The sequence below is a fragment of the Myotis myotis genome, unplaced genomic scaffold (genome assembly GCF_014108235.1).
Source record: "Myotis myotis isolate mMyoMyo1 unplaced genomic scaffold, mMyoMyo1.p scaffold_m19_p_4, whole genome shotgun sequence".
NCBI classification, from domain to species: Eukaryota; Metazoa; Chordata; class Mammalia; order Chiroptera; family Vespertilionidae; genus Myotis; species Myotis myotis.
Genome location: NW_023416346.1, coordinates 122,062,653 through 122,075,658, shown reverse-complemented (window position 1 = coordinate 122,075,658; position 13,006 = coordinate 122,062,653). Strand labels below are relative to the sequence as shown.

At 49.5% G+C, this 13,006-nt stretch overlaps 1 protein-coding gene, 1 non-coding gene and 2 pseudogenes across 2 annotated transcripts; 1 reads left to right on the top strand and 3 right to left on the bottom strand.

Annotated features, from left to right (window-relative positions):
- Positions 1–62: 62 nt before the first annotated feature.
- On the top strand, positions 63–194 carry LOC118654869. Its single transcript, XR_004967126.1, has one exon. It is a non-coding gene; the product is annotated as a small nucleolar RNA SNORA9 (small nucleolar RNA).
- A 168-nt stretch (positions 195–362) lies between these two features.
- Positions 363–1,469, bottom strand: LOC118653319 (testis-specific serine/threonine-protein kinase 1-like). Its single transcript, XM_036304051.1, has one exon. The coding sequence runs from the start codon at positions 1,467–1,469 to the stop codon at positions 363–365; it is 1,107 nt and encodes a 368-aa protein (XP_036159944.1).
- A 4,085-nt stretch (positions 1,470–5,554) lies between these two features.
- LOC118653292 lies at positions 5,555–6,046 on the bottom strand (annotated as a pseudogene).
- Positions 6,047–7,205: 1,159 nt separating this feature from the next.
- Positions 7,206–12,619, bottom strand: LOC118653626 (annotated as a pseudogene).
- Positions 12,620–13,006: the final 387 nt, after the last annotated feature.

Below are 13,006 nucleotides of genomic sequence, written 5' to 3'. Positions count from 1 at the left end.
CGCAGGCATCTTGCCTGCCACCTCAGATAACATCAATATTATTGCTCAGTCATGGTTGACAACTGCAAGCCTCCAGTGTGCTTGGGTTTCGGGTGATCCTATGCATTCCTACAGTACTTGCGAGAACAGTTGGAAACAGTTTGAGGCCTTTCCCTGCTGTGTCCGGAGCAAGGTAATAGAAGTTTCAGAAATTCCTTTTCTCCCTTCCAGGTCTTGGTGTGCTGGGCATGGTGGATCTACACTGTCACATGGTAACCACTTGGCACATATGGTTAAACTTAAGTAAAATTTTCAATTCAGTTTTTGTTCACAGCTGTGAAGTCGGCCTCATTTTCTGCCAACCCCTATACCCTGTGAGAGGCTCACTGGGTCTGTGTATCTGGGAACTTGGAGGAGCACCCTTCTAATGCGTCCCCGCTCAGATGCCCAGTTGTGTGGGCGAGGCTCCCATCCTCAAACTCGGAGACCTGTCCTTCCTCAGTCTCCTCCTGGGGTCTTGACATCTTCTTGTGCTGTGCCTCCTCCTGGGACTCCAAGTGGGTGATAGACTTCTTTTCAGTGCTGGGTTCAGTGGTCTGCAAAGGCTTGGTACCCAGGAGGCTCCCTCGCTCCTTGCTGGTAGTTGCAGGGGACAGGGCCCGGGGCTTGGGCTGCATCCAGCTGTGGCTGAGGATCTCATCAATGTGCAGCCGTACGGTGACATCTGGCTGCAAGATGCGGTAGATGAGGTCCTTGCACTCCTTTGTCAGGTGTTTCGAGCGAGGGAAATTGATACGGTGCTCCTTCTGGATGCGCAGCATCTTCTTGATGTTGGAGTCGTCATAGGGCATGGAGCCACAGACCATGATGTAGAGGATCACGCCCAGGCTCCAGACGTCATAGACCTTGGGCTGGTAGGGGATGCCCTGCAGGACCTCAGGAGCTGCGTATGCCGCTGACCCACAGAAGGTCTTGCTCAGGGTCAGTCGGCCGCTGTCATCCCGCAGACAGCGTTTAGAGAAGCCGAAGTCGGACAGTTTGATGTTGAAGTCCTTATCGAGGAGGAGGTTCTCGCATTTGAGGTCTCGGTGGACAATGTCCAGATCGTGGCAGTACTTGATAGCTGATGACAGTTGGTGGAACTTCTTGCGAGCTTCATCTTCATGCAGGGCTCCCTGGTTTTTTATGAAGTCGAGGAGATCGCCCTGGACCCCAAGCTCCATGATAATATAGACCTTGCCCTCTGACGTCTCAAAGATCTCATAGGTCTTGACAATGGAGCGGTGGTTCAACATGATCAGAATCTCAATTTCCCGGGGAAGGAATTTCTCTAAGAAATCTGCAGGGGCTTTCTTGCGGTCAATGATTTTGACTGCCACGTTGAACTTCAGGCGCTCAGAGTACGCAGATTTGACTTTTGCGAAAGAGCCCTCTCCCAAATTTATCCCCACAATGTAGCCCCGTCGCTTGAGAACAGTAGCATCATCCATGTTGCTAAGAACACCCAGCACCTCTAAGGCTGTCCTCTACACACCTGTTAGACATGGGCCAGTGGTGTCCTCATTTACATAGGACAGAGAGTCCTCTGGGCGGGCTCGGCCTGCTGTCCCTGCCTCCTGAAGGCCCAGGCTCTGGGTGGAATGTTTCGCATTGTCTCCTAGGTGACCAGTGGGTGAAGTCATAGAGGAAGGGTGCCCTGCCCTAGCTGGTTTGGCTCAGGGGATAGAGCATTGGCCTGTGGACTGAAGGGTCCTGGGTTCAATTCTTGTCAAGGGCACATGCCAGGGTTGTGGGTTTGATCCCCAGTAGGAGGCATGCAGGAGGCAGCTGATCAATGATTCTCTCTCATCATTGATGTTTCTATCTCTCTCTTCCTTTCCCTTCCATCTGAAATCAATAAAAATATATTAAAAAATAAAATACAAAATAAAGGAAGGGTGCCCTGAGGGAACAAGGCTCTAGGTTGAGCCACTGGGACTCAGAATCCCAGAAGGCTGGCCAGTGGGCTGGAGCCTACTGAAGACCTGCAGAGAGCAGCCTCGCACTTGGCTGGACCTGGGGTGGAGGGGGGGCGCTGTGGGGACACATTGGTCTGGCCATACCTCCAGTCCTAGAGCCAGGACTGCTTGTTGAGCAGTAGGGCTGGTTACTGCACTGGGAAATCCAGGGTGTTTGTAATAGTCCGAGTCCCAGCATGAAACAAGAACACTCTGGTTGGGGCATTCTGGGGGTCTCATAAGGGCATAAGCTACAAAGGTGGGAGCAGAGTGTTTAAACCTCAATGGTAGTCATACTCCTGGAAGAGACAGGGATGATCCCTGGCATCTGGGAAGGGTAGTGTAGAGAGGGAAACCTTGAGAGAGGCAGGACTGTAGGTGGAGGCAAAGTGACTCCCACAGGCAAGGAGCTGGGGAGAAATGTCCCTGATCTTTTCTCCCTTCTTCAGTCCTGGAATCCTTCCCTGTGTCCACACAGGTGGCCTGTGGGCCCTGCAGCAGATGGAGCAGGGTAGAAGTGGGTCAGGAGGGGCAGAGCCTCCAAGCCTGGGGTCACTGCCTTTAGGAAGTCATGGCTCTGCCCTCTCCTGGCTGGTTTGGTTGGACTCTTAACCTCCCATACTTCTCTGACAGTGACCCCGCTTGGAGGACAGCTGGCAGGAACTTCTGCTCTTGCTGTGTGTTCCTTTCTGGGGGTCTGCACACCCCGAAGCCTTGGCAGGGCTCCTGGCATATCTGGGGCTGGGGCAGAGCTGGACCTGGATCCCACATTGAGTACCAGCAGCTCCTGGAATGCTCTGAGGATGTGCCAGTGGAGGAGTCAGCATTGGAAAGGGACCAGTTTCTGCCAGCAGTGGGGCCCTCTGCTGTGACAGCCCCTTTGTCTAGGCAGCTCTGGCCTAGCCTTTGGTTTCACCTTGGCCATATCCGCCCAGAGGGAGTTGGTACCTCTCAGATGGCCCAGCTCAGCCAATGGTCTGTGTGCACCAGACAGCGCAGGTACTGCCCTCCTCAGTGCTCATCGGGATGCAGGGTGTTGCACTCGAGGTCCAAGGCAGACAAGCAGTGCCTTCCTGCTCAAATTCCCTGTCCAGGCAAACCCAACAGGAAACTGGCAGGTTGGGAGTAGACGGACACCAGGCCCCCAGCCCACCAGATGGGGAGAGAGGCATGGAATCTAGAGGAGGGAGGGAATGCCCTGTGTCCTTGCCTTGGTGTGAGGGCTGTTGGGTGCAGTTTGGGGTGGACAGGATGGAAAGAGTGGCTAGTGTGGTCTTGGCAGAGACCCACTATACCTTCTTCCTTCCAGGTGACTCAGATCTCTTCTGTCCGAGAGGAGTCAGGGTGGGAGCCCAGGTGTGCTAGTAGTTTGTTATTGCCACTCTGGCCACTGGCACCTATAGCAGCCTCTGGCCATAGGCATACTGATTTTCACAACAGTTTTTTAAAAAATAAAGAAAAAGAAATGGTTGGCAGGTCCGTCAGGAGATCCTGTAACCCACCAGGAGTCTGATTCCTGCGTTAACACTTATCAAGATTCAACTTCCATAGAAATAGGCTCCCATATCAGTATAGTTTTACCTACCCACTTGCTTCACTCTTGCCAGTAGCAAGTCTGAAACTCCTGCCATTAGGCAAAGGGATTTATTACAGAGAAACCCAGACTCTGCATCAAGTAGTCACACACCACTTTGACATATTTCTATTGAACCAAAGATACAAAACTAGGAAATTGCCAGGCTGTCTCATTAGATGGACAGAAACTTTTCAGTAATCCTGGGTATCTTCCTGAAGTCCCTTTTCAGGTTTAATAAATGACTGGATAGTTTAAGCTGTAATTATCAAAAAGAGAAGTGCTATATCACCTGTCGTTCACCCCTGACTTTAAAGACACACCAGAGGGTTGATAACAGAGCTACCCTGGGACAATTGCTACATTTACAGAATGTCCAATAACTTAAAAGTTTTGGCACAGGTATATCTGGAATTGTCAGAGACCATGCAAGATCCATGAAACCTAAGTGGGTTTTAAGTTGAGGTTCTGCTCATGTTACTTTGAATTTATAAGAACAGATCAGTGAGTCCTTTGGCCTGAGCAGAAATCATCCTCTTGTCACTGCAGTTAACTTTACAGTTACACCTGATTCCAGGAGGCTATAGCAGCACCTGAAGTAGAGCTCCCTGCATCTATTGCCCCTTACATCAAAGGCTATTTGGTTCCCCTCCAGGGATTGGCAATTTCACAATTCTAATGCATATTTCAGGTCACTTACTTAACCAAGCAATATGCTCTGTCAAAGAACTTCTTCCAAGTCAAAGCAAAAAAAAAAAAAAAAAAAAAAAAAAAAGGCATTAATGTGGAACATAGAGAAAGCACAGTTCAAATAAAAAAATTTACTAAAAGAAACAGGATTATTCCCTCCCATGCCCCCTTCCCACTTGGTGGACCCAAGTTTCATTGAATCTGTGGTTACCTCAGAATACAAATCAAAGTTTAAATTAGAAATCACAGCCCTACACAGAGTGTCTGAACACATCTGTTCTTTTGAAAACAGCACCTTCCAGGAAGTCTAACAGCCACAGCCCGCTACAGAGAGCATTCCTGGTGGGTGGGGCACAGGACAGGTTAATTAAGGTCATTTAAATCTTCACCTTTTTGCCCAACTGGTGTGACTCAGTGGTTGAGTGCCGACCTATGAACCAGCAGGTCACGGTCGGGGCACATGCCCTGGTTGCAAGCTTGTTCCCCAATACAGGGCGTGCAGGAGGCAGCCAATCAATGATTTTCATCATTGAAGTTTCTCTCTCTCTCTCTCTCTCTCTCTCTCTCTCTCTCTCTCTCTCTCCCTCTCTCTGAATATATATATATCTCCTCACCAGTTTGACTCAGTGATTAGAGTGTTGACCCTCAGACTCAAGGGTCTCAGGTTTGATTCCGGTGTCAAGGCACATACTTCAGTTGCAGCCTCGATCCCTGACCCCAATTGGGGCACATGCAGGAGGCAATCAATCAATGTGTCTCTCTCACATTGATGTTTCTCTCTGTCTCTTCCCTTTCCTTCCACTCTCTCTAAAAAAAAATCAATGGAAAAATAGCCTCAGATGAGGATTAACAACAACAAAACTCAGACAGATGATTCTCTGCAGGATTTCTGATAGGTATCCAGCAGAGCTGGTTGCAAGTTTTGCATCGCCACTTAACAGCTGTAACTTTCTAATCCAGAAGTTGTGATCACATGAGTCCACATGAGTGCAGCAAATTTGAGGTACTCAACCTTACAAAGGCTCGGTACCTGAACATAAAAAGATTTTAAAATAACCATTGGCTGCCGTGTGTGTGTGTGTGTGTGTGTGTGTGTGTGCGCGTGCGCGCGTGTGTTTTTATTACAATCTCCCTAAATTCAATATACATGAAGAGCAGTTGTGACACTTGAAACTTCCATAGTGCAACAGTGCTGGTCACTTATATAGAGGGGTCTGCATTGGTTGCTGTCAGTCAGCAGAAATCAGATGATAATGGCTGTTCATGGTGATTAGTGTGGTCTAGTTACCTTAGAAGGGTTAGCAAAGACCATTCCTTAATTGTACTGTGTGTTTTTTATTTATTTATTTTTTTTAAGCACAGTGTTCTGGTTGTCTAGCTGAAGTTTAAGGGCCTGGTTTTTTGAAGCCTCATCTCTGCCTCTAGTTTTGTGTCTTACTAACGACTTCAAAGCTCTTCTCCATTTCTCTATCCTTTTGGCTTTCTACCTTCTTGGCAATGGACTGCAGGGATGGGAATGGTGTATCACTGTATGTTTTCTGGTAGCCCTTGTGATGTTTTCCTTGTGGTTAACCTGGCTCCAGGAGGCCTATAGACACCATTAGTCATTGCCAGTTCTAAGGTTTCTGTAACAATTACTGGAGCAGGGGGTGCTTGTATCAGAGCTGTTTTATTCCAGGGACCTGAAGGTTTTTCTACACCACCACCACCACCTTCCCCTTTTTCCCAATTATCACCTGGATCTTCTCTTTTTTCACTGTCATCTTCTTCCTCTTCACTTATTTGCATCACCTGAACTGTGAGGCTTCTGTAGTCAAACTTTTTTTTAAAAAAAAAAATCTATTTTTATTGATTTCAGAGAGGAAGGGAGAGAGAGAGAGAGATAGAAACATCAATGATGAGAGAGAATCATTGATGAGCTGCCTCCTGCATGCCCCACAACCCAGGCATATGCCCTGACCAGAAGTCGAACTGTGACCTCCTGGTTCATAGGTCAACATTCAACTACTGAGCAACACCAGCCAGACTAGTCAACCTCTTTTTTGCTCAAATTCTTTCCACTCATCTTCATCCTTCCTCATGGTGGCAGCCCCAGGGCCCACAGCCCCCTCCCCACCCCCCACCCCCGCCAGGCGCTCTCTGTCCGGTTGCTTCGCTCCTTCTTCTTGTTTTCCCTCTAATCAAAGGAATTGTCTAGGCTCTGCTCCTCCCTTTAGGCCATGGCCTTGGCCTTCTCCACCTGGATGGGTGGGGCTGGTGGTGGGTGCAGACCGTGGGACTCCAATAATGGTAATAATTTGAATGAGGCCATAGCTACACATATGCTCATCAAGCCTGCTTTATGATTGTAAAAATGAAAAACCATGTAATTGTGCAACAATAAAGGATTGGTTGAATGAAATCATAGCTACTGTGGATTATTAGGAGTTAAAAATCAGGTTGTTAAAGCTATTTAATCACCCATGGGAAAGGGTTACAAAATATTAGGTACCTTCCGATCTCATTTGTATGTTTGTTTTTTTTTTAATGTGTATATGTGTAGCCAAAATATATCACTAGGAGGTGATACACTGGCTTATTAACAAGGGTTTATGTGGGCTGTATACTTGTAGAATATTTCCATTTTAAATTTTCGATTTATCTTTAGTTTCCAGAATTTCTACATAGAACATGTTTATTTTTTAAGTAGATTTTTCTTGATTTCAGAGAGGAAGGGAGAGGGAGAGAGAGATAGAAATATCAATGATGAGAGAGAATCATGATCAGCTGCCTCCTGCACACCCCCCACTGGGGATGGAGCCTGCAACCTGGGCCTGTGCCCTTGACCAGAATCAAACCTGGGACCCTTCAGTCTGCAGGCTGATGCTCTATCCACTGAGCCAAACAAGCTAGGGCTGGAACATGTTTCTTTTATAATGAAAAAAGATGGTAGTTTTAAAATGCTTTCTGGAAGAATTTCATTTTAGCTATTTGGTAAAGTCCATGATTGCCTCTACCCTGTATTTGCGCAATTCCAATTTTAGTTTAGTAGAGGTTGGAAAGTTTCTTAAGATTGGCAGGATTTATGACAGTTCAGCCAGTTCTGCAGAACTGTTAACTAGGCCCGGAGGATTATCCCCTCTTCCACCCCGTGTACAAAGAGTTTTATTGAGCTGTTAAGACCATGTAGTCATTGAACAGGACTGGACATGAAGCAATACAGGCCCCAGGAACTGGGGTGACCTGTGAGAGCTCCCTCCTGGGACTCCCACTTGCACGGGCCTGGGGATCGGCCAGTGTGTTTGCTGGTGTTTGTACTTTAAAGGTTCTCAGGTCAAAGGCTGTGGCTGCAATGTGTTCAGGGAACATGCTCAGGCCTCTCCACCAGGGGTCCCTTATAACAAGTGATGTCCAGAAGCCTCTGGATAGAGACCTCAGGGACTTGTTGCGGAGGGGTGTGTGTGTGTGTGTGGGGGGGGGGGGTGCTCTGGGGAGTGTCACTGCTGCCCCCTCAGGCATATCCAGGCATTTCCATGCAATCACCCCAAAGTACCAGTCTCAGAGTCACTAAAGCCTGGCTGTGATGTGAGTGATATGGAGGCCACAGAAACTGCAGTCAGGGGTGCCCTACAAAATCAAAGAGCTATATTTTCCAAAAGCAGTTTTCACAGCACTTAAAAAAATTTACAAGAAAAGGTACAAAAATCATACCTGGCCGGTGTGGCTGTGGTTGAGCATCGACCCATGCACCAAGAGGCCCCCAGTTTGATTCCTGGTCAGGGCACATGCCCAGGTTGTAGGCTCAGTCCCTAGTAGGGAATGTAGCTGATCAATGATTCTCTCAGGATTTCATCAGTGTTTCTATCTCTCTCTTCTTCTCCCTTCTTTTCTCTCTAAAAATCAATAAAAACATATTTTTTTTTTTTAAAAAAAAGGAAATCCAAGGGTGGTGCCTGGTCATACTGCTAAACAAATAAACAATAAAAAGTATAAAATCATATTTATTAGGACACATGTTAAATAAGGGCATTGTTTCCTGTTAATGTATGTATGTACAGGGCAGTTACAAGGGCCCCCGTTCCTCCACTACCCACAGTGTCACCTATACATGTACAGGTACAAGCACATACATGTGCCATCCACAGATACGCTGGCACCAGGACCTGTACTCACAGCTTGAGGACTTTGCCCCTGACCGTGGGCCACCGTCCTCCATGGAGATGTCACTCAGCTCACTGGGGTCACTGCCCCATGCCTCCTGTTCTCCTGCCTCTATCCACCCTCCATCTATACCTCAGGTCTAAAATGTCCTCGTCTGAACCCAAGTTCCTGCTGTCGTGTGAGCCGAGTGCTGCCAGTGCCTTCCTCTTGGGCCAGTGCCCACACTTCTTCTTCATGAGCAAGTGTGAGCTTCCAAACACGGGCCACTCTGCAGTCCCAGAAGGCGAGTCACCCAGGAGGCATTATGCCCACAGTGGAGAGCAGTGGGGAGAAACCTGCAAAAGGCAGGCCTTTCTTGGGGCCAGTGGTGAGGCCGGTCCCCTTCTCCCTCTCACTCTCCAGTTCCCCTTTCCACGCCATATCCCTGCCTTCCAAGCTCAGTGCCCACGTGCTCTGTAGCCAACTCTGGTGGGTGAAGTCGCCCCGTGGGAGAGCAAGGTGGACCTGGGGTCCCCCTCCCTGTCCCCTTCCGGGCTGCAGCTCCCAGAGGTCATGGGCAAGGCCCCAACTGTGGGCCACCGTGGGCTCTGGTCTTTGTGAGGATAAAGTTTTCTCATACCTGCAGGTGACCCTCTGGCAGACAAAGGGTCCCACTGGTGCTCCTGGGTGGCGCCAGCTGGCCTCTGGACAGAGCAGTGGGGAGGCAGGCCAGCTCTGTGCGGGGCCACCCCTCGGTCTGTAGCTGGCTGAGGGTTCCCCCTGCCCCTCTGGCCCTGTGTGACCAGGGCTGGGGCCACCACCTTCTGGCACAGTGGCTCTGGCCTGGGCACACTCCCCAGCCGAGCGTGGTGGGAACCCCCTCCTTGAATTTCTGAACCGCTCAGGGACTCCTTGTCCTTTTTGGCCAAAACCTTCCAGATCTCCAGCTCGATGCTGTTGTCACTGTCCACGGAACTGATGTCAGACTGAGAGATGGGGCTGGCGGCTGATTGGTGAAGGTCATGGGCCTCCGCCTCGCTGGAGAACAGATGCCCTTCCCAGGCTCTTTAACCTGATGGGAAGGCCAGGAAGGTGCTCAAGGGCCAGGCCTAGCCCTGCACAGCTTTGTTCTCTCTGTGGGGCTGTACAAGCTGCTGGAAGGTTTCCTCAGTGGGTCCTCCCTGCTGCCCCTTTTGGACTTTGACAGGCGGCTTTTCAACAAGGGCGGGCTTCTGTCCTTCCAGCCTCTCTGGAGGCCACCCACTGACCCAGGGCCCATGTCTTCATGCACCTTCCCGCACACAGCTCTGGGGTCCCAACACCTACAAGGCTTCTTGAGCTTCCACTTGGATCGTAACAAGTCCTTAATGGCGGTGTCCAGATCCTCACCGATGTCCAGTGAGCTACTCCTGTCCTAGGAGCTCTCCTTCTCGTCCACGCTCCTCGCCTCCACAGCCTTCCCGTGGCCCAGTGACATGCTGCCCCCTCGTGTCCAGGGCCACATGCTCATCACGCAGCCCGACAGTCCTGCAGGGGAGAGGCTACCTCCTGGCCTGCCCTCCCTTTCAGGCGCCTCGCTGGCTTTTCCTTGGCCAGGCTGTGCTTTTCTATGGCCGAGGGCAGCATCTGGGGCACCCTCCTTTGCTACCTCTCTTGTTTTCTTGGGTATGGACGGCCACAGGGTGTTGCCGCCTCCTCTGCATTGCCCTTTGCAGCTCAGTGACAGGTCCAGTGTTTTAGAGACAGGGGCCTTGGGGCCACAAGCCTGCCCGTTGGGGCCAGGCATGGCCAGTGGGCTGTGTGAGGACTGTGGGCAGGTGTCCCTCCTGGACTGTGCTTTTAGTGCCCAAAACGTCCGGATCTCCTGCTCTAGGCTGTCGTCACTGTCCACGGAGCTGCTGTCACCTTCTGAGAAGGAAGGCACAATTGGGAACAAGGTAGCGGGCTGGCAGACAGAGGTCTGTCACCACCCTCCCCAGGGGTCGCAGGATCATTTTGGAAATGTCCCAGATCCCTTCAGTGCACATCAGCTCCGCAGACATGTCTGCCCGACACAAGGACCAGTCCACAAACTTGCTCTTGGCTGCTGTTTCCTGGGGCTACAAAGGCTTTGGCTTCTTTCTTTCTTTTTTTTTTTTAATATATATTTTATTGATTTTTTACAGAGGAGAAGGGAGAGGGATAGAGAGTCAGAAACATCGATGAGAGAGATCGATCAGCTGTCTCCTGCACGCCCCCCACTGGGGATGTGCCCGCAACCAAGGTACATGCCCTTGACCGGAATCGAACCTGGGACCCCTCAGTCCGCAGGCCATTGCTCTATCCACTGAGCCAAACAGGTTCGGCAGGCTTTGGCCTCTTTCGGAGGCTTGGAGGATGGTTAGGCTCAAGGCCACCCAGGCCAAGGTCCACAGCCTTCGAGGCCAATGGCTTCCACTTGCCTGGCATTTTCCTGGGGGTTTCGGGCAAGGCAATTTTTGTGGCATGGCTCGTGCTATAGATAGGAAGGCCAGGCTGCTCCTCCTTGGGCAGGGTTTTCTGCTGTGGGTCCTGCTCACCTCCTTCCTCTTCTCCAGCCAGTACAGTTGGATGACCTCCTCCAAGTGGTCGTCACTGCCTGAGCCCCAGGCTCTTGTGGCCTTGTAGATTTCTGTGAGTGAAGAACTTAACAAAGAAAGAAGCTGCAAGCTGTAGTGATGAGTGCAAAGGCCACTGAGCACCTGCCCCCATTTCCCCTACCATCCATATTTGCCATTGGACAGTCCACTTTGGTTTGGCCTGGTTGTTCAATTAACAACCTTTGTCTAAGTACTAGAGTGATACAGATTCTGTCTCTTTATTTAGTAGCACTTGGTGGCCCCCAATGGTAGTTAACTATTGACTATGAAGATAGTAGTCACCCCTTAACTCGGCTGAGTACCCAGCTAACTCATTCTTAAAGCACACCTGGAAGATGGAAGTTTCTAAAAGTTGCTTTACTAATGAAGACAGCAAGGCACCAAGAGGTTAAAAGATGGCATATTTATCAAATTCTAGTATAGTGCTTGTATGGGTCAGGCACTACTCTAAGTGCTTGGCAAATTTTAAACCATATATGCTTCATAACAACCCTATAACATGAATATTGCCATTATGATCCTTTTGAAAATGAGGAAAACCAGGCACAGAGAGGTTAGGCAACTTTACCAAGGTCACACAGCTAAGAATTGAACCTGGATTTGAGACCAGGTGGACCGGTTCTAGAGTCCATGTGCTATGCTGCCTCTCCCAAAGCCTGTTCTTAGGTTTCCAAAGGCTGCTTCTGTTTGGGGACCAGCCACAGAAAATGACTAACGGCAACTTTATGCAGGAGTAATTAGCCATGATCTGCATGATGGGAGAACAAGGGCAGACTTAGAAGGATGTGTGATGTGAAGCAATCATTGATCCAATGAAAGCCAGCCCAGAGTGATAACCCACAGATAGAAGGAAATCTTTGCCTTCGCTCTTGTTGGGGCATGCAGAAGAGGTCAAAGGCAGCACTAATCCTGAAATACAGATCTCGTGGCTCAGCTGACATTCTCTCGGCTTGAGCACACCCATATTTCAAGAGCAAAGAGTTGGGAATCCATTTTCCCACACTTCTACATTGGCAAATAGAAAGAGATGCTCATACCCACCATTATTCTCACACTTTACCATGGATTCAGGAGACCTGTGTTTCCATGAAAACACTATGGCACCTCTTTCAATGAACTTCCCTTGGGGTTCTGTCATGAGTCAGTATATCTTGTCTCCCATGTTTACAAAATACATTGCCAATGTTAAAATCCTTTTTTGATATCTCATTGTTCCTAGGACAAAGATCTAAGTCCTCAATGTGGTCTAAAAGGACCAAGATGATCCACCGCCAACCCTGATTCCATTTCTCAAAAGCGGCTTTGATCTGGGACTGTACTGGGCCTGCCCTCCTCCTGTCCCCCAACCCCACCCCCACCCTGGTTAGTCAGTGCAGCTCAGTGGTCAGATCGGATCTGAAAGGTTTTTCTTCAGCCTTTCCTGACTGCTCCCAGCTTTCCACAACCCTCTTTACATTGGAAATGTATTCATTATATGTGTAATTATATGTGTAATTTATCCATTCAAAACCTGCTGGAGCTCCTGGTGCTGGAGACTCGAGAAGTCCAAGACCCTTCTCTGTCTGCAGTAAAACGTACGGGCAGATCTGGAACACACCTAGCCCCGCGCCTGGAGCCACGGCTGACCTCCATGCGGCGGACATCGTAAAACCCCCACCCCCACCCGGATCCGCGCCTGGACATTTAGATAAAGACCTGAGCTTAGGATTCCTGCCACCAGTTCCTGCTATCATTTTCCCCGAGCACCTTTTAAAACGTGGAGCCCAAATCTGAACCCAGTACCTAGGTGCAATACCGCTGGCACACAATTAGCACTTTGACCTGGGAACTCCTCTGAAGAGACCCTAGAGTTGTTTTTGTGTTTCTTGTGCTGTCACCATCAGCCGCGTCATGCTGTTAGCTCACGTTGAGTGTGTGAATCAATAACTAGAGCCAAAAGGCTTTCCCCATTGACTTCTCAGTATTACATGGGAAATCGATTTTTGGGTCCTAGTCAAGTAGACAGGGCAGCATTTTACAACTGTTAAAGC